Source organism: Orbicella faveolata, unplaced genomic scaffold (genome assembly GCF_042242905.1).
Source record: "Orbicella faveolata isolate gen_17 unplaced genomic scaffold, um_ofav_v1 contig_27, whole genome shotgun sequence".
Taxonomy (NCBI): domain Eukaryota; kingdom Metazoa; phylum Cnidaria; class Anthozoa; order Scleractinia; family Merulinidae; genus Orbicella; species Orbicella faveolata.
Window position 1 is genome coordinate 9,377,219 of NW_028301555.1, and position 25,040 is coordinate 9,402,258.

Genomic DNA, 25,040 nt, shown 5'->3' on the forward strand with positions numbered 1-25,040 from the left:
ACAATTTCGATACGGAAAAGTCTTCAGGATCTTAGAAACATACGTCGTGTGGTTTGGGCTGCTATGAAAAATTGCAGAAATCATATTGGAGTTTGTCTGGGATTCTTGTAAGAAAACTGATACCTTTATACCTAGTCGAAGCATAAGGCAATTTATAGCGATCAGCATGCAGTAACGTAAAATAAGTAGATTCAAAAGGGGAGGTTAAAGCAGAATAGGTTTTCTTCGCAACATTACAAAATACCCCGCAAACATTTTGGCTGTATTTGTCATGGTTTTTTTTCACATACCCGGTGACGATGCCAATGATAGTGAGGTTGTTTTTCAACAACACGAACAGTAAAACGTGTTTGCGGCAAAACCCAGTTATTAATTAAAAGTTCTTACAAGAAATGGTTGCTAAGGTTATCTCCTTTAAGTCGAAACAAACAGTTCTGTCTAGACTAAGCGAGAACTTTGTTGTTCTTGAACATTACTATACGTCATCACTTTCCTCTATTACTGTCTTCATATGATAATGCTTTATTGACCGAGCACCGTCTGTGTTTGTTGGTTTATATTTCAAATCGGAGTTGTCAAAATAACTTGCTGTCAGTGAGTTCTCAATGCGAAATGTTAAACACAGTATAAAAACTCTTTCTTTAGCATTAACTCAGCCATAACATGGCTCTTTCTGCCTCACTGTTTTCAGGAAACATCTAAAAACGTTTTCAAAATAATGACGTTTTTGCTGTGTAAATTAACTTAGGCCTCTTAAACACTTCGCCACAGGAATTTGAAAAGGGAGGTTTCACTCTGAAAATGCATCAAATGTTTTCCGAACACACTACGCGGAAGGAATTTAATAACGCAACAATCACCGGTCATTTTGAATTTGTGTTTGAGGAAAACTCGGTCAGAGAAATCACATGATCACCGTGACGCCATCGGTTTCGAAAAGCTCCATTTTCAAAATTTTTCCGTCTACACGAAAACGATAAGCTGGTGTTTACAAATTTCTCCGGTTTGAAGAGCGTTTTCGAAAAGCTCCGTTAGTGTGGACGGTAGGCCTAACCGTATAGAAATAAAGCTGCGTTTTCAAATTTCTCCGGCGAAGTGTTGGCGCTGCCTTAGCTTAAAGGGGAAAAATTCGTCTATGACGCACCTTTCGCTCAGATATTGAATATTTTTTGTAGCTTTGTGAAAAGATTTATATCTTCATACTGTCTAATACTCAGTTTCAAAATAAATTGCCATTGTCAAGCGAGGCGATAACCGAGATCAATTCCGTATTGTAATCCATTTAAAAATCTGTTTATTTTCACCATATTCATGCGAGAACACACGATATAAATGAACCGCGGAAATCATATCTAACTCTGTTGAGAACATTTTAAATTTTGTTTTTAATTCTTTGGTGCTAAAATGGATCCAATTAACAAAACTGATTTCTATCGGTGCTATGTCTTTTCTTTAAAAACAAGCAAAATAAACAAAACAGTTAATTACTGTGAATTTCGATTGTTCTATTTGGCAATCAATGTTTCAGCCGAATTTTATTAAGCCACGCCAGTAGATGTTTTATCTTTCGACGCCCCTGCAAGCTTTAGCACCCCTTTTATTCATCATCTATGCGAGACAAAAGGGTGTAATTTTTGTATTTGCGGTTGTCAATGTCTTTAGAGTAATTGGATAGAAATATTAAATTAAACGTAATTTACAAATGGAGATTTAAGACGTTGATGCAGCTGGTGTTCTGTGGTTTTTGTTTTCACAAAGCTTGAGCGACGTTGATGTCACTTCGTTTAAGGCCAGGATATCACACCAACAGTCTCAGTTTTATAATTTTCAAGGTACGTATTACTAGATAAGATTTAATACTGTGGACAGAATCGACATTTTAAGCATAATTTTATGATCGTTTTAAACAGAATAGTAGTTTTAAAAAGTGTATTATTACAAGCGAATAATTAAAGCTACTTTATATTTGGTTTTATTTTTATTCATGAAGTAACCTGGCGTAAATCGTATGGATTCACTTTATTTTGCTCTTCACAAAAATAAGTTATTTCATCTCAAGCGCGTTAGTGTTCTATGCCAGAGGTAAACGACTAAAATTTCAACGTTTTTGGAAACGAATTTTGATTTTAAAAAATCTCGTATACATAAAATTGTATTAAGCGATAACAACGGATTTGTCGCATTGGCAACAAGATCTGTGTATTCAGGTTACTCAATGAAATGAAGAAAGCAACATTGTATTATCGAGGCTATCATCTTGGTTTTATTGAACATTTCTCGTGTATTCAAACAATTCGCTTCCCTTGCATATTGCCCTACTAGCTTAACTGTAGCAATATCTAGAATTATTAATAATACACCATAAACCCCGTTATCTTAAATCTGAACATTAGCAATTTTCCACTAGTGCAATCAGTTCAGTCACACTACTGAGTTTTTTTTTCGATTCCCCCAGTATGTTCAGGAAATCTGCTGCCATAGAAACCGTTGAATTTTTACCTACAAATTTCGATTCAGAAGCATTGTTGTTTAAATGTGGATTTTCAGTATTAATTTTTCAATCTTCTATAATTTATATTGCCGGATGTTCTTTAACGAAACTTGAATTTTGTTTTCCAAACGATAGAATCAATTTAAGTAATTATATTTGTTTCTGGACTATTAACAACTACCAATTTTACCATTTTTGTTTTATGTAAGCCAGGTATTTCTAACTTGATAAATTCGTACACTAAAGGAGATGACTTAGACAATGTAAAGCTATAAATTACTGTTGAATATCCACTTTCCATCGCTGTTCAATAATAATAATAATAATAATAATAATAATAATGATAATAATAATAGAGCGGTTTTCAATTGAGTGTCGAAAGTAATTAGACAATTACTTTGGTTTTGGTTTTACCACGGTTGAGATTGGCTGAGTAGTCTAATTGGTAAGTAATTGGTTTGGTTTTGGTTTTTTCGAACTGTAGTAAAACCAAAACCAAAACCAAAGTAATTGTCTAATTACTTTCGACACTCAGCTGAAAACCACTCTATCAAAAAACCTCGAATAGAGTTACTCCTTATGTTTCTAATTACTCTATGCCATAATTGAATTGACGTGACACATAGCATGACAGCAAGACATGGTTTTGGTTTTGGTTTTACCACGGTTTGAGATTGGCTGAGTAGTCTAATTGGTAAGTAATTGGTTTGGTTTTGGTTTTACGACACTCAATTGAAAACTGCTCTAATAATAATAACAGTAACAGTAAAAGTAACAGTAACAGTAACAGTAACAGTAACAGTAACAGTAACAGTAACAGTAACAGTAACAGTAACAGTAACAGTAACAGTAACAGTAACAGTAACAGTAACAGTAACAGTAACAGTAACAGTAACAGTAACAGTAACAGTAACAGTAACAGTAACAGTAACAGTAACAGTAACAGTAATTGTCATGGTAATAGTTACAGTAATAGTAAGTAATAGTAATAGTAACAGAAATAGTAGTAGTAATGGTAATAGTGATAGTGATAGTAACAGTAATAGTAGTTGTAAAAGTAATAGTAATAGTAATAGCAATAGCAATAGCAATAGCAATAGCAATAGCAATAGCAATAGCAATAGCAATAGCAATAGCAATAGCAATAGCAATAGCAATAGCAATAGCAATAGTAATAGTAATAGTAATAGAGTGGTTTTAAATTGAGTGTCGTAAAGCCAAAACCAAACCAATTACTTACCAATTAGACTTCTCAGCTAATCTCGAACTGTAGTAAAACCAAAACCAAAACCAAAACCAAAGTAATTGTCTAATTACTTTCGACACTCAGCTGAAAACCGCTCTATCAAAAAACCTCGAATAACATTACTCCTTATGTTTCTAATTACTCTATGCCATAATTGAAATGACATAACAGATAGCATGACAGCAAGACATGGTGTTACATGGTATGAGATGACATGACAGGACATGGCATGACGTGACATGATATGACATAACATGTCATAGTATGAGGTGACATGCGGTGACGTGACGTGACGTAACGTGACGTAACGTGACGTGACGTGACATGTCACGTTAGTCTAGACAAATTATGTTATTTCAAATCCCAACTGAGCCACAAGGCACAACATCTCAAATCCTCACCAAACATGGAAATTTACTTCTTAAACTTGTAAAAAGATGCTGCAAAGGTTACTAGGTAATGTTGTCAGTTTAATATTCTCAATTTTCATTTTAAAAAACGCAGTTTAATTTACAGAAGATAACAGCAGTGCGCAGTTTAGATAAAATATCAAGTATTTTTAGTCGTGATTGCCTATTCGTTAAAAAAGGCAAAAATAATCGGATCATTTTGTAAACGTGCACAGTTTCACACAGCGACAAGTAAACTACACCAATGAAATACGTTTATCAAAGTAGTTTCCTTCCGTTTAGTAATATTCTCATTTCGATGTATTAAATTCTACTCGATAAGAGATACCACAATAATTAGAAAATACTAACGGATTTTTTTGCCTTTTTCTAACTCTTTAATCTGTTTAATGTGACAAGAATGCCCTACAATGCGCCCGAATTCGTTCGTGATGTTCTATTTCCTAAGCATATTCGAAATTATATTGAAGAAAATTAGCATATGTTTCAAACAATTACAGCAACAATTTAATCAAGAAGCTTGCATTATCTCGATCGTTTCTGAAATTTCATCAATTGTAAAACCAATGCTTCTTTTGAGTGACATTTTATTGCAAAATACAAAGAGATTCAAACGTTTTAATTCAAACAAGAAATTCTTCATGCTCTCAGACCCATTTTATCGGATCATACAAACGTTTTACGGTCGCAGCCAAATATTGGACACGAGTTTGTTGTATGCGTAGTTAGAATGAAAACCCCCCCGCGTTTGAAAGTCAGTGACAAACATAACATTAAGTATATGGTTAACAATAAGCCGCTCAACATTGTCACCTTCAGTCTTCGCGATTTCCGACGCCGGAGAAAATATAAAGGGAGAACGACGGTAAATACTTAACGTTTAAGTCGGTAAACTTCGAAATCCTTGACATTTTGCGTGTTGCTATGTTTCAAAAAGTGGTATCCACTTAAATTCAATGCGGCTGATAACAAAGTATTTACTTACATAAATAAGCAACCTTGTTTAGTTTTGAAATGAGCGCTGGGATTTAGGGTCGTATAAATTTCCGCCGAATTATTTGGAAGGTTTTAAAGTTCGTACAGGTATGAAGATATGAATTTTGTCAAAATCTGAAATGCTGATAACACAAGCTATTCATACGCTGTAGGTCTGAAAGCGGCAAAAAATGAGTGAAGTCGAAGAAGACGAGGGAGTTCGCTTACAAGTGGCAGAAGAAGCTGTGCGTATCGTGAGGCGATTTAACGTGGCAAAGGACAAAGACGAACGTCAGAAAAAAATTATTGAGTTATGTACTGACATTGCTGGAATACTTGATGCAAAACGACGGTGAGTTTGTCATTTTCTTCGAAGTACAGATGGCATGAAAAACAACTGAAACATTGTTATACAGTCGCTTTTTAGCTGTTTGTCACTTAAACGAACGGAATAGTTTTGTTTCATAAATTAAAACAGTCATATTTTATTTCTGACGCTGTAGATTTGGGGAATAAGAACAAAACTGTAAATTGTTCATTTTATTTTTGACACGTTTATATATTTCTGTCCTCCTGACGTTCGATAACTAACGCAACTCCTCAAATACGAGAAAGATATATTTTCAAGGATGTTTGTTCTGGAACGGGTAGCCACTTAACAGGGCGGGATGGGTTTACGAGCCCAAACGAGTTCAAAGTTTTTATTTTGATGTTGAAAACATACACATCTCTTTCTGGTTTATAAAAAAAATGGTTATGAAATAGATGGATGGATGTAATGGCTGTGAAAAAGCCAAAATGAAAACGCGCGTGCGAAGCGGAAGGGCGGGAAAGATGAGGCGAGAGATCGATTCTGATTGGTTTAGAAACACACGTGCTTCCTAATTCTTCCGTTTTATTGGCTAATCTCTTTTATCCGTGTGATGTTTGTTAATTGAACACTTTGAGCACAAAAATGGTTTTCCGAAGAGTAAATATTGAAGATAGCGCTCATTTAAATGCAAATTTCAGAGATCATCTTTTTAATTTGCACGTCAAAACGAACTGTCGTAATTTTGTTAGCACTTGAATGGAAATATGTCATTACTGGCACATGCTCGTTTGACAGGATAATGCGAATATTTGGCTTTTATTTTTTTTTTTCAAATTGTAGCAGCTGTCCTTTTTCCTCATTATTCATGTTTCAAGCGACGATTCAGTTTCTTTTTTAATGTTTTTTTTTTCTTAAAAATGGTTAGAATTTCCCCATATTTTTATGTTATCTTCGTCTACACTAACAATCCCAGAACCTAGTATCATAAAATACTGGTTTATGCAGGTCCATACTTTGTTTCGGCGAGTCACGTCCTTAAAAGTTTTCGTTAGTCTCTACCCAAGTTCTGAGAGTTTGGTGGTAGATCAAAACGACATCCCTTTTGTTGATTCTCTCAATTCTTATTACATGTTTTCGCGAGAATTTGTAAGTAAATTCGTAAGAAATCATATTTTGATCAACGATATAAAAACTCCACCGATTTTATTCGACTTGTTGAACTAACGATTATACGAAAAATGAGAGAAGCCCGGACAGGGGACTTTCTGCATAACTTAAGATTCGTAATTCAAAACGGTCGCGTGAAGAACTGTCTTGTACGCCAACAGGTGCTGCTGAAATGCGCATGCCTGAGCAGAGCTGTCGTCTAAGTGGTCAAGGAACCCATGAAAATGTCAATAAAAACCACTCTGAATTCAAAAGGACTGTGGTTGGAAGAAATTAACCTGTATGACACAGCTGAGCCGCTCCGAGTGTTGCCATAGAGAGCGCAGGCTTTATTTACAAAGTTTTGAAAAACTGTTTTACGGCGAGAAATTTTCGTTCAGTCTTTAGCGAAAAGCGGCCTATAATTACTGCGGAATTCAAAACAGAACTTTCAGTCGCTTTGGTGCACAGAACGAGAAAGTATCAGCGATTGGTAAGTAAAACCGAACGAGAATTATTTGTTTTGGAGTAATATAATTTTGAGTATGAATTCATGTAATTTTTAATATTTGGGTGATCTTTCGCTATGATTTCGTGAGCGCAACGGGGTAGAAAACTGGACATAATTTACCGCAATTTATGTTTCATGTCCTTCTAAATGATAGTTTTGTTGCTACATTTTATTTTTCGTTAGATCGCTTGGCACCAAATTGAGAACTGATAAAATGTTCTCTTGCTTGAAATATTCCACGAGTAAAGTTTCAAATATAACATTTATCTCCAAGACAACATATACCGTTCTGTTCATAAAATTTCCTGTTCTAAACCCAATTTTTTTATCAAAGCTAAGGAATTAGACCAAAATAATTTCCAGCTCATGAAACCAAGTTGTTTCCAATATTGCTAATGTTTCATAATCGCACAAAATATAACAAGATAATGGTCAAATCTGCCTGTTGTAAATTTTCGAATTTATTTATCCTGTTTATTTTCTCGCTTTTCGATTACCTTAGCAGAAATTCGCTGACATTTTTTGATTGGAGAAATTGTTAATTTCCTAGAGTCGTTCTCAAAAATTTTTAATGGTTTCTGCGATTATCTGCGTTGACAACTCTTCAGTGCAAAAGACGCTTCCAGGTTGTAATCAGGAATTCATTGTTTATGTCTGTTGTGATATTGAACCTGCCGAGGAAGTTGTAATCATTACAAAATATGGAAAACACTGGTGTACGTGTTCCCGTAAAAAGATTGAGATTATATAATTCGGTTTTTAAAAATGAGATAAATAATAAGCGATAGTTGGCGCATTTGGGGTTAAATTATTTATCTGGGATTTTCAGCGGTGTTTTCCTGTAAAGTGCTGAGAGAAAAATGATTCATTTTAAAAGCAAGGACATTAGCACCTTCTGTTTTGCAAATTGAAGTGTATGTGAAGTTTAATAGCCTAAGGGCTCTATAATGGGGACACCCGTGAAAACAATGGAGCCGGTCAATTTAGTGTCGCACTCTTAGCCCATTTTGTCATTACAGATAGATAGATAGTCACCTTTACAGAACATGTGTATAGACCAGTTTATTGCTTGACTACTTCACAAGATATCATGAGTAAATGGCAAGCTAAGATGGACAGAAACTTTTCGCCTTAAGTGGACACCTCATTTTAGTTATGTACTGGGTAATATTCATTTTAATAAAGAGGATTAATAGAATGTTCTCAAAGTGTTTGGCTTCTGTGAGCAAAACCTTATTATTATTGTTATTTATTTCCGTCATTTTTTTTATAGATTGGAAGATTTGGTTGAAAAGCAAAGAGCCGAACTCAAAGAACTTCGTCAGCAAACCGGCTCAGCCAATACCACCTCGACATCAGGACGAGGCTCATTAACCCCCGAAAACGCTCACGATTCGTCATCCACGCCGCAATTTTCTTACACTCCCTCGTCAGGACGAGGCACTGCACTGTGTCACAGGGGCACAGATCCATTGTATGAATGGCCAGAAAGGGCTGGTACATCTACTTGCACCCGGTCCACTAGCCCTCTGTCGTTCCCAGACCTCTTGGACATGACGTCACCTGTAGAAACTCGCGAAAATTTGACCAGTCAAGAACTAGGAGAAAAGGCGGTTGATGTGGCACGTATTGAGCATTTTTGAGAAACTTTGACTTACGGTGGCTCAAAACAGTTTCCAGCACTTAGATTTTGATGGGTCGTTATAACCACTCTTAATCACTTGATGCTACAATCAAGGTGTCAAAAAAACTGCCCAATCATTGGTGGACACGTTCGTGACTCAATAGGTTACCATAGCAACAGTATGACCTGCTAAAAACACCCTTAATTACAGCTTTAGGGGCTTATAATCCAAAAACGGCAGGGTGAATTTTTTTATACCATTAGATTTTAATTATCATAATAAGACGCAACTTTTAAAAAAGTTTAAAAAAAATTCTGTACATAAGGTTCAGAGCCACCTTAAATTTTCAAAACTTTAACTAGTTCATTCTACCTCTGATAACTGTGTCAACGTATCAGAGAGATAGAATCTATTTAAATTAATGGCCATTTCTGAGTTTTTTTGCCTCTGTGTCAAAATGAGGGTAACTCGGAGATGGTCTGTTAGGGCTTCTCTTCTTATACATTGTTATACATTTTTAGATATTTTATAGTAGTTATGTAGTCTTAGTTTAGTTTAATTTGTTGTTTTGTTTTCTTGGCGCATGTGTAAACTAGTCGGTGCTTCCTGTAGACTCTGCTTATCAACTCTGCCATTACCATATCTAAGTGTGCGACCAAGTAAAATAAACAATGTCTATGTCTTTGTCTGTGTCTGTGCCCGTGTCCGCGTGTGTGTCTGTGTCCATGTCTCACAAGATGGAAAGAACTTTCTTAACCAACGATCAAGCGTTCTTTTTCTTCTGGCGAACGCGGGAAGAAGGAAAAAAGAACGCTTGATTAATGTTAATGTTATAGAGATTAATGCTAGGAGAGACTCGACTGATTTAGGCAACGGATTTGAGCATTGATATAACAGTTTTTCTTCTTAATTAACTTAAAGGACAAACCCGCCCGTGAAAAACAGGAAGAGTATTCTTCCGACGAAGACAACCCTGGTAGAGATGAACGCCAACAACAGACAAACAACAAGAGTGACGAGGGATCAGATGAGGCTGATCAAAAACAACTTGCAGCAAAGGGCAATGACGCGAAAAACGAACGGTAAATGAAACTAGTAAGGATTTTTGGGTTTCATAAAATTGGCGTGCGTTGATGACTTCACTATGTTTAGTTTTGCAAAGCTTGATGGGGAATTATGACGTCATTGCGCGGTTGGATGTTTTATAAATACAGCATTGCGTGAATCTAGAGATATAAAATCACCCCTAATCGTTTATAATTCATATTCCAGATGAATACAGTTCCAACGAGAAATCTCCTGTAAACTCTGTGGAGGCGGTGTGGCCGATTGGAGCGCTGGATTTGAAATCCGGAGGTCCCTGGTTCAAAGCCTCCTCTCTCCCTCTAGCTGGATTTGTTCTCGGTAGTCCCGAGTTCAACTCCTTGACCCCTGACCAACTGGTCAGCCTCCCACCAGTTGGGATTCTTAACAGTTTATGTTCTATTTGCAATATTTGTTTATTTATTTACAGTGTTCCCAATTAGCACTAAATACATTTGGTACTTAAATAGTAACGTAAACGTGGTGACACCCAAACAATTAGAATTTGAAGCACTGAAAGAGATATCAACTTAAAACCCAAGGATCAGTTACTGAAGAGAACCATTCGGTATACTCCCTTCGGTAAGACTGCCGGTAATGATCAACATTTGTATAGTTCTGGCATGCATAGCCGACTTTGTGTTGAAGGTTTGAAAAGAATTCAGGCATCTATCACGGTTATGTTTTTCCTTTGTTGCTTTTAGAGCTTCACAACAGAAAAGTGTGGCCGCAAAGACCACTCCCCAGGCCTCCGCACGGTCTGGCAAGGCGGACGTAGCCAGTGCTAAAAGACAAGACCGGAAGAAAATCCCCGCCGCACGTGATCAGTCGCCCACAAAGAATGGAGGACAATACAACAAACCGACAAAGGAAAAAACGTACAAGACACTGTGGAAAACAAACCAGATGAATTTGTTTGACGACAATCGGAGGTGAAGCAGTTTTGAAGTGTTCTACGAATGTCGAGCTTTAGGTCCCAATCACACCAATGCGCTTTTGAAAGTCTCCGTTTTCTTCTCAACCAAAACGAAGCAAAAGATTTTCGCCCACACTAGCGTTTTGTTTTCACCTGTCCACACTGATGGGAGCGACAGTATATGACTCATTTTTCGGCACCGTTTTCAAAAGCGTCCGTTTTCAACTGACGGAGGGTTTTCAAAACGAAGCGTTCGCTTTCGACTTTCGACTTTCGAAACCGTTTTCGAAAGCCTCCGTTTTCATAATCGTTTTCAGTCGTTTTAGAGTGGACAATAGGCGAAAATGCATCAAAAGTATGCGTTTTCAAACGAAAATGCATTGATGTGGTCGGGGCCTTAGAAATCTTCATTTGTATCTTGAATGGTTTTAAATCTTGATAATAGAAATTTTGAACTTTCTTGTACAAATTATTAAATAGTCTATTCATAGTTTTATAAGTTTATATTTTTCCAATATATATCTTTATACATCAATTTTCTCATCTTTTCTAGTTTTTAAAGACTTGTATCTCTATTTTAACTAGTGCAAGGGAACGCAAGAACAACGCAAAAAATCGAGTGGAAGACAAAACATCCGCTGGGTGAGTTTGAAATGTCATTTTCCTCTTTCATCAAGAAATAACCAATTCTTAATCATCAAGAAATAACCATTAACCTTTCTTCATCAAGAAATAACCAATTCTACATGAGAGCGATTCCCGATAAAAAGAGCTCGTATTATCTCCACAAATGATTTTTTTTTTGGTGGGGGGGGGGGGTGGGGGTGGGGGTATTTTACACTATTAGCGTATGACTGTTTTTATACAAACCTGCTTCAGGAGCAAATCAAAAGAAGCCCAGCTTAGAGCCTCAAACAAGAATGCCGCTGACAAGCATCAAAGTGAATCGTCGTCAAGCAGCTGTGACAGTGAAGACGACGAGGATTTGACGAGGAAGGTACTTAAGTTTACTTTCAAAATCCTCAGGGTTAAGCTCTAAATAATTCTCCTAAGTGATTATCATACATTTCTTCTGCTGTAAATTAAGAGAGTTTGGTGGCAGATCAACAAAATGTCTTCTTGACACTAGCAGAGAACTTCGGCAATGGCGACCGCGACCTCGTGGACAACGTCTAGTAGAAATCAATTTATATTTTACCTTCGAACTTGAATTTCGCAATGTTCTACATCTGTTCAGAGCGTCTATTGGTCTCAGAACTTGCTCAAGCTAAATATGTGATGCTAGCGTCAAATTCCAAATAAATAAGCGAAAAATTAGCCGCCGTCGTTTAGCGTTCTTCAAAATACGTAGAACTTAGTCTTTTCACGTTGTTGTTTTGCAGAGGACGGCATAGCCATTGTTCTGCTCATTAAACCTTTTGTTTGGTGGCGTTCTCGTTGCCGTTGTACTCGTGGTTTGCTTAAGTTCTCTACTGTTTTGATTTCAGGGCAAACTGTTTCAGACCCAACGAATATTCAGTTTAAGTTGTTACTATTTGACTTGTTTGAAAGGGTTAGAAAATGTGTTTTACCAGGAGCCCATCAACATGGGCTACTGGTTTTACTGGCCATATGTGAGTCAGCTGCAAATGTAGTATTGTTAATTGTAATTTCATTAAAACTTTTCGCCATCTTGGTTTTGATTTTGAAGGTTAAACCTGAGCTGACATCTGAGTATTGGGACATTCACAAACTGATCAAATTTCTAAAGGTGAGAGTCCTACGATAAACGCTCACGAGAGGACAACTTTGCATTTTGAAAATTTTCTATTTTACAATCTATTTCAATCCTCGTCATCGTTATTCATCCTCTCTTCCTAATGTGTTCTTGCCATTTGTCCAGTGCTGTTTTACAAAATCAAGTCATTATTGTTGGGTTTTCTGTTATCTAGCTATGATTTCTGCCTCTGTTTTCAGGTTTGTTCAAATTGCAATCCACTTCCATCCTAGCCAGCCTTATTCATCTTTACTTCCCAGTGGATTCCTGCCATTTGTCTAGTACTCTTCCACAATTGTTGACTTTTCTGTCATCTGACAATGATTTCTGCCTCCGTTGTTGGGTTTCTTGTGATGTCATGAGTGTGTTAAGCTTTACAAATCATGCTGACCTGATGTGTGTTTTTTTCCAGGTGGGGAACCCTACTGCTACAGTTATAGCGCTGTGTGCTCTCCGTGACGTCAGCATAGAGCAAGAGTCGAGTCAGCTGGCGATTCTGGAGCTGGGTGGAATTGGCATTCTCCTTAACATCCTCAAAACAGATAACTGGCCTTGTGTGGTAAGATTTTTTATTTAAATTTTCCTTAATTTTAAAAAAAACCCTGTGGGCCAGTTATCGAGAGTTTTTCGTTACCTGTTATTGTATATTTTAACGTTACGTTTTGAATGGTTTTGAATTTTAGGTTGGTTCCCTTAAAATTCTGAGGGTAATAACGAACACAAAAAGGATAAATACGGAGATTTATCGTCTGGGAGGTAAGCGAGCACGTCTGACAAAAACGTTGTATTTATCATTTGCTTTTTTCACAGACTGGAGGCTAAATGATTCATAAATCCGTGAGCAAAGTACAAGAAATGCATGTGTTTATGCATTGACATTCTACTGTTACAGGTATTCAGCAACTTATCGAGTGCCTTCAACACAAAATGAAGGAGGTTCAGTCCCTCGCGGCGGAAACTCTCAGTCACCTGGTGACATTCCGCCTGGCTTACAGTTCTTTCAGACGAGGTGGAGGGATCAAACATTTGGTGAGAAACTTTGTTGAAGAATAACGGTTTAGCTTTCTTTTTTAGGTCGAAACACGTAACAGCTCGTAACGGACGGAACATTCAAAAACGTCCTTTTTTTCAGTAGTCCAGTTTCGTGTTCTCGGTCGGTTGGACTGAAACTAGCTCGCTACTGAGGTTTATGCAGGGCGTCTTTTCAAAGGCAAATGACATTAATCTCTTTTTAATGATATCCCCTCCCACGAGCCTTAATTTCAAGCTAGTTCCTGTCTAATATCGAGAATAATGTCCTGTTCATACTTCCGGTATTTCTCAACAACTTTGGTAGTAATGTCGTAGGTCATGTTTGTCTCACGAATACAACTTGCTATTAATCAGTTTTCGATCGAGTTCTGATGTTTTTCTGCGCCTTATGGAGACAGCTGGCAGAGCTCATTATTAACGGAACTAAACTGTAGCTTATACTTCTTTCAGGTAAACATTATTCAACCCGAGAACAAAAGACGCGGCAGACCTCCACCCAAAGATGAAGAAGACTTCCAGCTTACTTGCAATGCTTGCAAGGCATTATGGAGTTGCAGTAAGAACCAAAAGAACATCCAGGCCATACGCGCGGCTGGTGCTGTGCCAATACTCGCTTCCTTATTGGTCAGGGGAAGGGATGACGTCATATTACCCGCCATGGGAATTATTCAGGAATGCGCGAGCGAGGTATGAAGACTCAGATGGTAGCAGTACACTCGTTGACTATTGTATCAGGGAAAATATAAACTTTTTTTAATTGAAAACATGGTCAATAATAGAAAGATCGCAGGACTTGAAGTACAAAGTTTCTCTACAGTGCTTTTCACGATACTGACCCTTTAGCAGTAATCTTCACGATAGAGCATTTAAGCATTAGCTCCTATGTTATATTTCACAGCCCGCGTTTCGTGAGGATATCCGAAGGGAAGGGATGGTGGAGGGAATTGTCAAGCACCTGAAGAGAGGAGATGTGGCCCTCAAGACACAGTGTGCGAATGCTCTGTTCAAGGTTTGTCCTACGATTATGATTCTCTTAATAAATCTTAATCTTATAACCATCGACTGAAAGGTAGTTGAAACTCAGCCACCCTTTCTCAATATGAACGAAATTACGACTTAGAGAAGGGATTTAGAAACTTACGTAACCTAAATTTTTGACTTCAACTCGATATGCTATGGAAAGACAACGGCTGGGAAAAACTTAAGAGATCATCAACTATTTCAGTCGTCACTATGACTATAGTTTAACTTGTTGCCTTGCGTTGTTTCAGTTATTCTGTTCTCGTCTCCTTACTACTCCCATCATAAATCTGACAAACTAGTTAGTAACTTGATTTTCTTGTTATTTTCCCGCCATACAGTGTGCTGAGGATGACTCTACACGTGAATTGATTTTCCGCTTTGGTGGCCTGGAACTGCTTGTTCAAATGCTGACGTCCAGGTCCTCAGAGGACAACCAACTCCTAGCGGCCGCAGTTGGTGCTTTATGGAAATGCGCCTTAAACAAAAACAACGTAAGAAGGTAGGTAAAGTCTACATCAGGCCAAGGCCCACACTGCCGGAGATTGTAGTGGTGTCTGTAGCATGAAGCGACTAGGAGCATTTCTACTCCCCCTGGATGGGGTGCTAGTCCATTGCAGGGCTACCCCCAGCATTAAATTCGCCGGTACCCATTTATACACATGGGTGGAGAGAGGCAGTGTGAGAGTTAGTGTCCTGCCCAAGAATACAACGCAATGATCCCGGCTAGGGCTCGAAACCGGTCTAGCACCCTAACCATGAGTTCCCCGCGCCTCCATATTCCAAGGTTAGAATGTAGAGAAAGCAGTTTTACGTTTCACAGGGCATCTGAACTTATAAAATTAAACTAAAATTGTTTACTCGACAGCAGCAAGACCCAGTATCAAGCGTCTCTGATACCCTAATGTATATGTTATATCTTAGTAAGCTTATCTTCGTGTTCGATCCGTTGCCGATATAGATAACTCCTTTTTAAAGATGGATTTATTTTTTTTGCGTCTCAGGCTTGAGCAGTTTGGTGCAGTTAAAGCTTTGATCTTACTATTGAAGAACCCAGAACAGTCAAACGAGGTATATATCACACATTATGTTCACTAACATTTATTACTTGGCAAATACACAAACCTTAGCCATGCTGACGTAAAAAAGGACGGTAATTTGAGAAAAGGAGAATGCTTTAAAAAGGACCAGTGCAGGCTAGTGTCTTCCACATTTCTCAAATGTTTTCAAATTTCCAAAGTGTGTTTTTTTTTTTGTGACATTATAACATTTGAGAGCAGAGTCACTGAAAGACTACTTTGAGCTGCTTGATCAAGCGAGGCTGATCTTATTGTTTCTTTCCAGGTTCTAGCCAATACTCTTGGTGCTATACACGAGTTTGCTTACAGTAAAAGAACCCTTTTGACTCTTAAGGATGACAGAGTGATTCCTGTTGTAGTGCGCGCGCTGAGCATCACGGAAAGTGCTGTGCTTGTCAACGCCACTAGGCTCCTCGCGGTCTGTGCTAAGGAGGGGTCGTGCAGGAGGTTGGTACCAATATTTTCTTGGAATAGATTATAAGCAATCTTGCCAACGGTGCTACGTCGCGGCACGGCATTTTGAAAAATTCAATTTTTCTTCTTCTTCTTGACCAGTATTTCTAGATTTCCTTCGAAATGTGATTTTGCACTTCAAAAAACTATTGTGACAAAAATGTGCTGTTTTTTCCTTGATCCTTTTTCTAAAATCGCTTTTCAATTGTTCGATTTAAATAACATTAGTTCAGCTCTGCGCTTTTTAAAATACCATGTACGATATCAGAGTTGAAACTGTTTATTGGGTACATGACCAAACTGAGGTGATTTTTACCTTCCTCGGATTTATCACACATGTCAATCTCTCCTTGTAGCACTATTCTTCATACAGACGGATTAAGGTTGCTCTGGTCTTTGTTGAAGTTTCCTGATCCAAAGGTCAGTGTTATTAGACATTATTATAATGGTTACTAGGTAACCAGTAATTTATCTACGAAATGAAAGAATGCATTTGTTTCAGCGGGTTATTAGGGTTAAATAACTCTTTTGAAATTAGGGGCTTTTTTCGCGTGACTGTGCCTCTTTAAGACAAATTCCATCAACGTTTACTAACATAGTGTGTACAGCGGAACCTCTCCACAACGGCCAACTTAGGAAAAGTTGCCGTTGTGGAGAGTTTAAAATAAGAGTGAATGTATGGACCGTCCGCCGGGACCAAAAAAAGTGGCCGTTATAGAGAGTTTAAAATAAGAGTGAATGTATGAACCGTCCGCCGGGACCAAAAAAAGTGGCCGTTATAGAGAGTTTAAAATAAGAGTGAATGTATGAACCGTCCGCCGGGAGCAAAAAAAGTGGCCGTTATAGAGAGTTTAAAATAAGAGTGAATGTATGCACCATCCGCCGGGAGCAAAAAAAGTGGCCGTTATAGAGAGTTTAAAATAAGAGTGAATGTATGGGCCTTCCGCTGGGACCACAAATAGTGGCCGTTATAGAGAGTTTAAAATAAGAGTGAATGTATGGACCGTCCGTCGGGGCCAAAAAAGTGGCCGCTGTAGAGAGGTGACAGTTAGTGGAGGTCGACTGTATTAAAACACAGCATCGTTAATCTCCAGGTTGTAGCAGGCGCTGCCGATGCCATCAGTGCATGTGTGGTGGATGAAGAGGTAAGAGAAACTGAGTTGGTCGTTTTGTAATTCTTTTTCGCTAGCCTCTTTAGTGAGACAATCAAAGCGAGGAAAAGCATTACATACTGTAATTTACTGATAAAGGCTAAATTAACCTTTTTCATAAAGATTTCATGAAAACCCACCTTTGTTGTGGTGAGAAGTGTAGTCACATTCTAGCATTGCAAGTTATATTTAAGCTATGATTTTAAACAAAGATTTTTATGCCCTGACCCCCCCCCCCCCCACTCCACCCTACCCCTTCAATATAAGTTTATTTGTCCTTCAGGAGTCAGCTGACATGGTGCGCTCATTTGTCGGAGGTCTACAGCTCATTACCAATCTCCTACGGTCGGATGACAAGCAGGTGATCATTAGTTGCGTTAAACCAATTCACGATTAGTTTGTTTTTGTTTTTGTTTTTGTTTTTTCTGCGAGTGATTGCTTGAAAACTAGATAGAACTGAGTGTAAAGGAATCAAAAGCTGTCTAAAGAAAAATTGAACTAGTACTTTTGCTCTCAGAGGAAAAACGTTGAGAAAAAAAACCAGTTCGTCTATCATCTATGGTCTTGCTTGTGTTAGAGATCGGATGGCCAGAACGACTGCAATGCGGCGCTGTGTATTCAGATATAGTTTTTGTTGTCTGTGACACATGAAAAAGAAGCTTGTATTGTTGTAAACCAATTTTGTGGCTCTTCATCAGGTGCTGATTAGCGTAAACAGAGCAATAATCAACATTGGTAAAGACAGAGAAAATCTTTCCATTCTCACAGATTATGAAGTGGTTCCGCTTATTGTACAACTTGTGAACACAGTAAGTAAAAATATCAATCAATTTTTGTTGATCATTACAACTTCGACCACTGTCAACACCACAACATGAACTATTAAGAGTAAATTATGTAAGAATACAGTAGCTTCAAAGTAGTGAACACGACAAACTCAATATATTATGTTTTATAGCCGATTATTTTTATTGATTGGCCGTCCTATAAATTCAAAATTTTGTCACTGACTATTTTTTTTTCTTTAGGAAGATGAAGAGTTAAAGCGATGGGTGGCTGAAGCAATTGCAACGTAAGCAAAGAATTTTATTCCTATTTCAGTTAAAGTTAGGTTAAAGTTTAGTGGCAAAGAGCGATTTTCGCCGCCGTTGTTCGAATGAACGGACGGGTTTAAAACACGAAATGACGAAATGGCAGGATGGGTGAGAGTCACAATGCGGTATACGGCTGTCTGTAAGGGTAACCCTTACAATTTCTGAGAGCTAACCACTGTCGAATAAGAGGACGAATCCAAGCTAGACGTTTTCTAGCACAAATGCTTGTGGAAAATTTTGAAACTTTTACTGGCCGATGAAGGCCCGGCAGTAATGAAGAGGTTAGAGAAAGATCAGACGCGTGGACAATCGGTGAACATGTAAGAGCTAGGAGATGAAAATGGCTGCGTCATGGGCTGAGAATGTCTTCAAACCAAAATCCCAAGGTAGCACTAACATGGGCACCCAAAGGAAAACGCCGAAGAGGACTGCCAAGAGAGACGTGGTGAAGAACGATCAGCAGAGAGAGGGAACATCTCAGATTTAAGACATGGAGGGAGGCAGAGGTGGCGGTAAAACACCGAGTTGCTTGGAGGAGACGGATTGATGGCCCCATCCTCCACAATCAGAGAAGGGAACGATGATGAACCACTGTCGAGCTAGTGATGTTTAGGCTAACGTGAGCGCTATTTAGGCTAACCGTAGTGCCATTTCGTCATTTTGTGTTTTAAACACGCCCCGTATGAAATGCAAACTTGGCGTCACGCACAATTTGAGTCCACACAGAGCACCACTTTTACAGAAAAAACTTGACATGCGCACTAAATATTGTCAACGGTCTCATTTCGGAGACGATTTATCACATGACATATCAAGTACTAAAACTCGTTACCAGAGCTTTTATCATTTCTTAGGAGGACCATAAGCCTCAGGTAGGCCCTTATATTATAACCACTTGAATCCTTAGGTGCAGCGGATTAGACAAGAACGTGAAGTCCTTCTCATCAGCGGTCGTTCCTCTGGCTGACAGCCTCAAACGCTCTTCTGACGTGGCAGTAAAACGAGCGATCGCATGCGCACTGGAAAGACTGTCACGTGACCCGTACAACTGCTTTTTGATTCATCAACACGACGCGCTTAAGGTAAAACGATTTCTTGCGAAAGTTGACCTGCTACGCTTCTCACAAGGAGCCTGGATTCCTCCTAGTACGAAAAACCTCCTCGCTCTGAGCCGAAAACATTTATAATGATGACGTAATTTCGTATGGTGTCTGTGATTGGTTGGGTACTCGGTTATGAGTTGGCAATTTTCTCCATTACTATCACCTGTCCCCTTAACAGTGTATTGTTAAGTGAAATTAGAATTAACCCTTCTTTTATGGGTTATTTTTCCATTCTGTAAGGGTCTTATTTTGGTGCTGGAAGCGTGGTAGTCTTATGATTAGTGCGCTCGACTCCGGATCGAGCGGTCCTGGTTCGAGCCTTGGCCTAGGACTCTCACAGTGCCTCTCCCCACCCAGGTGTATAAATGGGTACAGGCGCGATCCTAATGCTGGGAGTAACCCTGCTATGGACTGGCGTCCCATTCAGGGACGGGCGGGGGTGGGGGGGTGGTGTAGAAATACTCCCTGTCGCTTCATGCTACAGAACAAAGCCCCGGCCTGATGGGCCACTTGGCTCAAATGCAGACTTAACCTGTGTAAAGGTATATGCGTTCAAACTGTGACGTCGGCATCTCTTCTCTTTGTTTCCCACAGACCTTACTCACATTAACAGGCTCAGAAGATGAACGAGTACAAGAGGCAGCGGCAGGCTGTATAAAGAACATGCGCGTGAATACCATGAACATGCTTTCAAGATGATATTAATTAATTAATTAATTAATTAATTAACATCCTATTGCCATGCTTTCTCCGGTAGCGTACTTTTATACTTCACTATACAAACGCTAGCATAACCCACAATCGTCCACTTTGCACCGATGAAACCAACGTGGGCATTTAACAGGCCAATCTGTCAAGTAATTTCTCTAACTCTCACCTTTCCCCCTACGAAATGGCGGGAAAAATACGGACTATGAAGTAGTTTAGTCTTTTGTTAGCCGGGAATACAACGCGATCGTTAGATTATGTATGACCCTGAAAATGCTGATACAAACAACCTAAGTTGTCATGAAGAGAACATTATAGGTGAATATTTATGAAACTGGATAAGAGTTCGGATTGTAATAAAATACGGGAAAAGGAAAAAAAAAACACGAGACATTTCTCCATGTCTATGATAATATCAGATCCACAGATGTTCCCACACAGTAGCAAAACCAAATTGAAAAGAATTGCCGTTATTATGTCCCGAGTGCTTAGCCCTCCCCACATACAATCATTGGTACAGTGGTATTTTCCGAGAAGTGTTTATCAGTTCTGAAATGGCAAGAAATGTTTCTTAAAATGCCACTTATGAGATTTACCAATTCACACTACAAAGGTGAAAGTTGACGCATCAGAATCCTGTAGCCTATGGACGTCCGGCAATCACTGGGGTCAATTTTGAGATAAGTTTCTTTTCTGTGTTCGCCCCTTTGGGAAACTAAATAATCATTGTCTACTCTGGTCTCCGATTCATAGCCTCGTCCATCACTTCCCCCACCCCTTCACACCCCCCCAACCGCTTCATTCCCCCTTTCCTTGAGAGTCCAGCAACGAACATATATTAGGAAATGCTGCGAACAACATGAAACCTAACTTGCACAGCGCATTCCTTTTTGAAATGTTTTGTGTAAACATATCATTTGATTTGCGCCTCTAATTCAGATAATCGCGCAAGCTTCCTGTGTCGCTTTCGCATGGCAGAGTGCTCAGACTCCGTAAGCACTGTCATTCTAAAGCGAGTAATGTTTCTGTAATCATATTTACGCGAATCAAGCACAATTGAAGTTTATTGACAAATCTAACCGCTCTTGAATGTGACCACAATTCAATTTTATCGATATCTTTTATTGAAAAAATATCTCTGATGATATCAACATATCGTTGATATTGAATAACAAAAATCCATGCTGTGTAGTGTCTCATTTGTTCACCAAGAAATATTAACTTAGAACTAAACGTAGACAAAATAAACTATCAAGACAGGTTGATATATTAGACACAATTATCATGCAGAAGTAGTCAGAAAGTTGTTGCGGAGGAAAGAAACTTGAACAAAAAACACTATCAAGACAGTTTATCAAACTGTCTTGATAGTTAAAAGGTTGTTATGGAGGAAAGAAACTTAGACTAAATAAGCTATCAATACAGTTCGGTAAATAGAACGAATAATCATGCAGAAACTAGTTAAAAGGTTGTTACAGAGGAAAGAAACTTAGACAGAAAACAACATCGAGATATAGTTTGGTCAGTTTAACAGAACAATCATGAATGAACAGATTTTTCTTGCAGGAGTAGTTAAAAGGTTGTTACGCAGGAAAGAAACTTAGACAGAAAACACTATCCAGATACAGTTTGGTAAGTTTAACAGAATAATCATGAATGAACAGAATTATCTTGCAGAAGTAGCTAAAAGGTTGTTACAGAGGAAGAAACTTAGACAAAAAAACCGTGTCAAGACAGTTTGGTAAATTTAACAGAATAATCATGCAGAGGTTAGTTAAAAGCTAAAGGTTGTTACGGAATAAAGAAACGTCGGTAAAAAACATTTTCCAGAACGTAAAAACTTCAGTGCAAACGACCTATTGCTGAATTTGATAGCATCTCTCAGTGTCTCAGAGGAGAGACTCTGAGGCGTAGAAACTCTCTGAAATGTTACCCTATCAGTCTAGTTCAAAGTTCTTTCGCTTATTACAACTGGACACAAAACTCTTTTAGAGCCCTTGGAAACGCAGTGGAAGTGACTGGGGGTCGCAAAGGGCTTTAGATTAGGGACTAGGGGATATCGGGGAAAGGGTTCAATGGGGGATTGTGTGAGGGGTAATGCTAAAACCTGCTCACTCCGAGTCTCTCCTCTGCTCTCCAAAGGCCAAAAGAGTTTTGTGATAGTCGTCAATGGGGTTTTAAAAGGAAGCAGTGCAGAAAAAAAAACGAAACATGTAACAATTAAAAAGTACAAACGTTCTTCCTTACCTCTTTAACAACCTTGTGTAAACGTAAATTTTCCACAGAAGAAATAAGATAGTTTGTACATTAATGGGCATTTTCTTTTAAATAGCTTTGGTTTCTTGTTTCAGATTTTGTAGTAATAAAAATAAGTAGAAAAATCTCTCCTGCCTCCATAACAACCTTGTGTAAACGTAAAGTTTTCAACAAAAATAAGATAGCTTGTCGAATGATTATTTCCCTTGAATAGCTTTGGTTTCTTGAGTTCAGTTTTCAGTCACAACAAAAAAGTAGAAAAATTCTTTCTACCTCCATAACAACCTCGTGCGCGTAAATTTTCAAACAAAAATGAGATAGTTTGTCCAATACTTATTTTCTTGGAGATTCTTTTTTTTTTTTTTTTTTTTGTGAAAACGGCTTTCAGCCTCATTGAGATCTACTTTTTGATTTTGTTTTTGTTTTTTATCTCTTTTGTATTTTTTTTGGTATTTTTTCGTTTTTATTCGTTTGTCAGAGTCTGAGTCAGCAGCATCGAGATTCTTTCTCGATCCGCTTCATCAGCTCCAATTCGTCACAGTCATAAAAGATTCCAGGACTGGTTCTGATGCTGTTTTCGCCGGTCACAGGTACGGCCGCTTTCCTGTGTGTTGTCATGCCCTGCAAGCCTCCAAGCGATGGTTCAGCGGTTTCTCTAGAAGCTCTCATGCGCGGTTTTCGCATGGTGTTTTCTTCCTTGATAAGTATAGCTGGTAGTGTTTGTTTTCCTTTCAATGGCTGTTGTCTAGTGTTGTGGGAAGACGGAAGCTTAGGTATTTTAGAAGAAGCAGAGCATCCCATAGACTTCACTTTAGAAGGTCCTGCCGCCATGGGTCGCATGTTATCTCCACTGGCAACGGAACATCCGCTGTCACAATTCATAGCTTCAACACTTGACGAACTAGCCTTAGCATCCGGGAATCCAATATCCGGGACGCTCGTTGTCTCCGCAGTAGGCTTCTTAGTTTCCATACCACGTGACTCACCCGTGACTTTCTTTCTCGAGTTCGTCTTTCTTTCTTTACTCAAACTGTGTGGCTTCGCTGCTTGTTTACTGTCACCGCCAAGCGTTGGAATTCCTAAAATCTCTTCGATAGCTTCGTCCAAGTCAATTTCTTCTGTATGCTTGGACTGGCTGGGCTGTGCTGTAGAATTCTTCTTTTTAAAAATTCTTGTAACATCAGTACGATTTTCCACTGAAGCGCCAGAGTCTGCTGTTGGAATTCCTAAAATCTCTTCAATGGCTTCGTCCAAGTTAAATTCCTCTGTATGCTTGGCTTTGTTGGGCTGTGCCGAGGAAGTCTTCTTTTTCAAACTTGGCCCAACATCAGAGGGATTTTCCACCGCATCACAACAGTCTCGTGTTGGAATTTCCATAATCTCGTTGATGATTTCGTCCAAGCTAGTCTTTTCTGTTTCCTTGGGTTGTCTTGTGGGATGTTTCTTTCTCAATCGAGTACCAGTACTTGCACTTGACGCATTTGATCCGATTGAGGCCGCGTCTTTAGTATCTTGTAACGTACCGTCGCTCTTTTTTCCTGCAATGATGTCCTTTGCATGTTTTTGTTCCCGAGGTGAAATCTGCGGCGACCGCGTTACTGTGCAAGAACTTGAAGCCATTTGCTCACCGGAATCAACATCTTCTAGGATTAAAGTATCTTTGGATTTCCTTGTGGAATTGTTCCTATTGTTGGTGCGTGGAGCTGCGCAAGCCGTCGACGCCATTTGTACATTTGATGCACCGTGCACAAAACCATCTTTTGCTGATTTGCAGGGTGCCTGTCTTGGTTTCCGAAGAGAATCTTGTTTTGGACGTGATAGAGCACGAGAGCTAGAAGCTGCTGAGGCAGAACTTTGGATGTGGTTAGCTAACATACGTTTTGGATTTCTCGTCTTCGGACGTCGAGGCAATGAACCAGAACTGGAAGAAATTGGCTCAAGTGATTTCTCAGTTTCTAAGTGTCCTTTCAAGGTATGATCTCTGTCCTTTGACGCCGTTTCGTCCTCAGTTGTTTCTTTGCTCCTCGTGGAATGTGTTCTCTGGTGTTTCTCTGTGCCTGAGCTTGATGAGAAATCGTTTTGTGATGGCGACGCTGAGCTAGTTGATATAACTGACGCATTGGAATCACTTTCCCCTGCTACGTCTTCTACGATCGTCATATACTTTGATTTCCTTCTTCGGGTTTTCTTCCTAGGGCGTGGAGATGCCCCAAAACTTGGCGAAATTGTTGTATTTGAGACACCATCAACTGTTTCATGATCCTCTGCCAAAGTACCATCTGCCTGATCTGAGCAATCTATCGACGCGGGATCAAAGATCTTGTCCATCTCCATTGCTAACGTAAGCCTAGGATTGCTTGTCTTAGGTCGAGGTAATTCGCTCGGACTGGATGTGATTGCAACAACCTCTGGCTTGACAGCAAAAATATCATCTTCGTGCAAAATATACTCTATATCCTTGGCCAATTGTTCATCTGACTGTTTAGAATGTTTCCTCGCAAGAGGAGGAAGTGCATCAAGACCGAATGATACTTTTGTACTTGAACCATCTTCCTCATCCTGTGCCTCGTTATCATCAGTTTGCTCCGGTTCCTGAAACGACACATTTTTTTTCTTTGGCGAAAATTTGCCAGAAGAGATTTGACCCTTGACTTCTTCAGCAGTAAGTATGT

The 25,040-nt window shown here is 38.9% G+C and overlaps 2 protein-coding genes across 5 annotated transcripts in view; both read left to right on the forward strand.

Annotated features, from left to right (window-relative positions):
- The window catches only part of LOC110067323 (uncharacterized), a 156,022-nt gene that overhangs the window by 111,775 nt on the left and 19,207 nt on the right, over positions 1 to 25,040 (forward strand). The gene's annotated exons all lie outside the window — the stretch shown is intronic.
- LOC110048003 (armadillo repeat-containing protein gudu-like) lies at positions 1,745 to 20,496 on the forward strand. 4 transcript variants are annotated; one of them, XM_089296879.1, is made up of 23 exons: positions 1,745 to 1,832; positions 5,296 to 5,474; positions 8,366 to 8,714; positions 9,639 to 9,799; positions 10,505 to 10,732; positions 11,302 to 11,358; positions 11,596 to 11,713; positions 12,407 to 12,466; positions 12,885 to 13,031; positions 13,156 to 13,228; positions 13,365 to 13,501; positions 13,955 to 14,191; positions 14,403 to 14,513; positions 14,866 to 15,026; positions 15,529 to 15,595; positions 15,869 to 16,050; positions 16,413 to 16,476; positions 17,151 to 17,201; positions 17,491 to 17,568; positions 17,906 to 18,016; positions 18,236 to 18,279; positions 19,209 to 19,383; positions 19,999 to 20,496. In XM_089296879.1, the coding sequence occupies exons 2-23, from the start codon at positions 5,314 to 5,316 to the stop codon at positions 20,101 to 20,103; spliced, it is 2,877 nt and encodes a 958-aa protein (XP_089153005.1). In that variant the 5' UTR covers positions 1,745 to 1,832; positions 5,296 to 5,313; the 3' UTR covers positions 20,104 to 20,496. The 4 variants fall into 4 exon arrangements, with proteins under 4 accessions (XP_089153005.1, XP_089153003.1, XP_089153004.1 ...); XM_089296877.1 differs by lacking the exon at positions 1,745 to 1,832 and adding an exon at positions 4,085 to 4,193; XM_089296878.1 differs by lacking the exon at positions 1,745 to 1,832 and adding an exon at positions 4,752 to 5,012.

Bases quoted from the DNA above. Each gene is read 5' to 3' on its own strand.
- LOC110048003 (XM_089296879.1), top strand. From the start codon at position 5,314: ATGAGTGAAGTCGAAGAAGACGAGGGAGTTCGCTTACAAGTGGCAGAA. The intron at 5,475-8,365 runs GTGAGTTTGTCA...TTTTTTTTATAG, and splicing joins ATACTTGATGCAAAACGACG to ATTGGAAGATTTGGTTGAAA. The intron at 13,502-13,954 runs GTGAGAAACTTT...TACTTCTTTCAG, and splicing joins GTGGAGGGATCAAACATTTG to GTAAACATTATTCAACCCGA.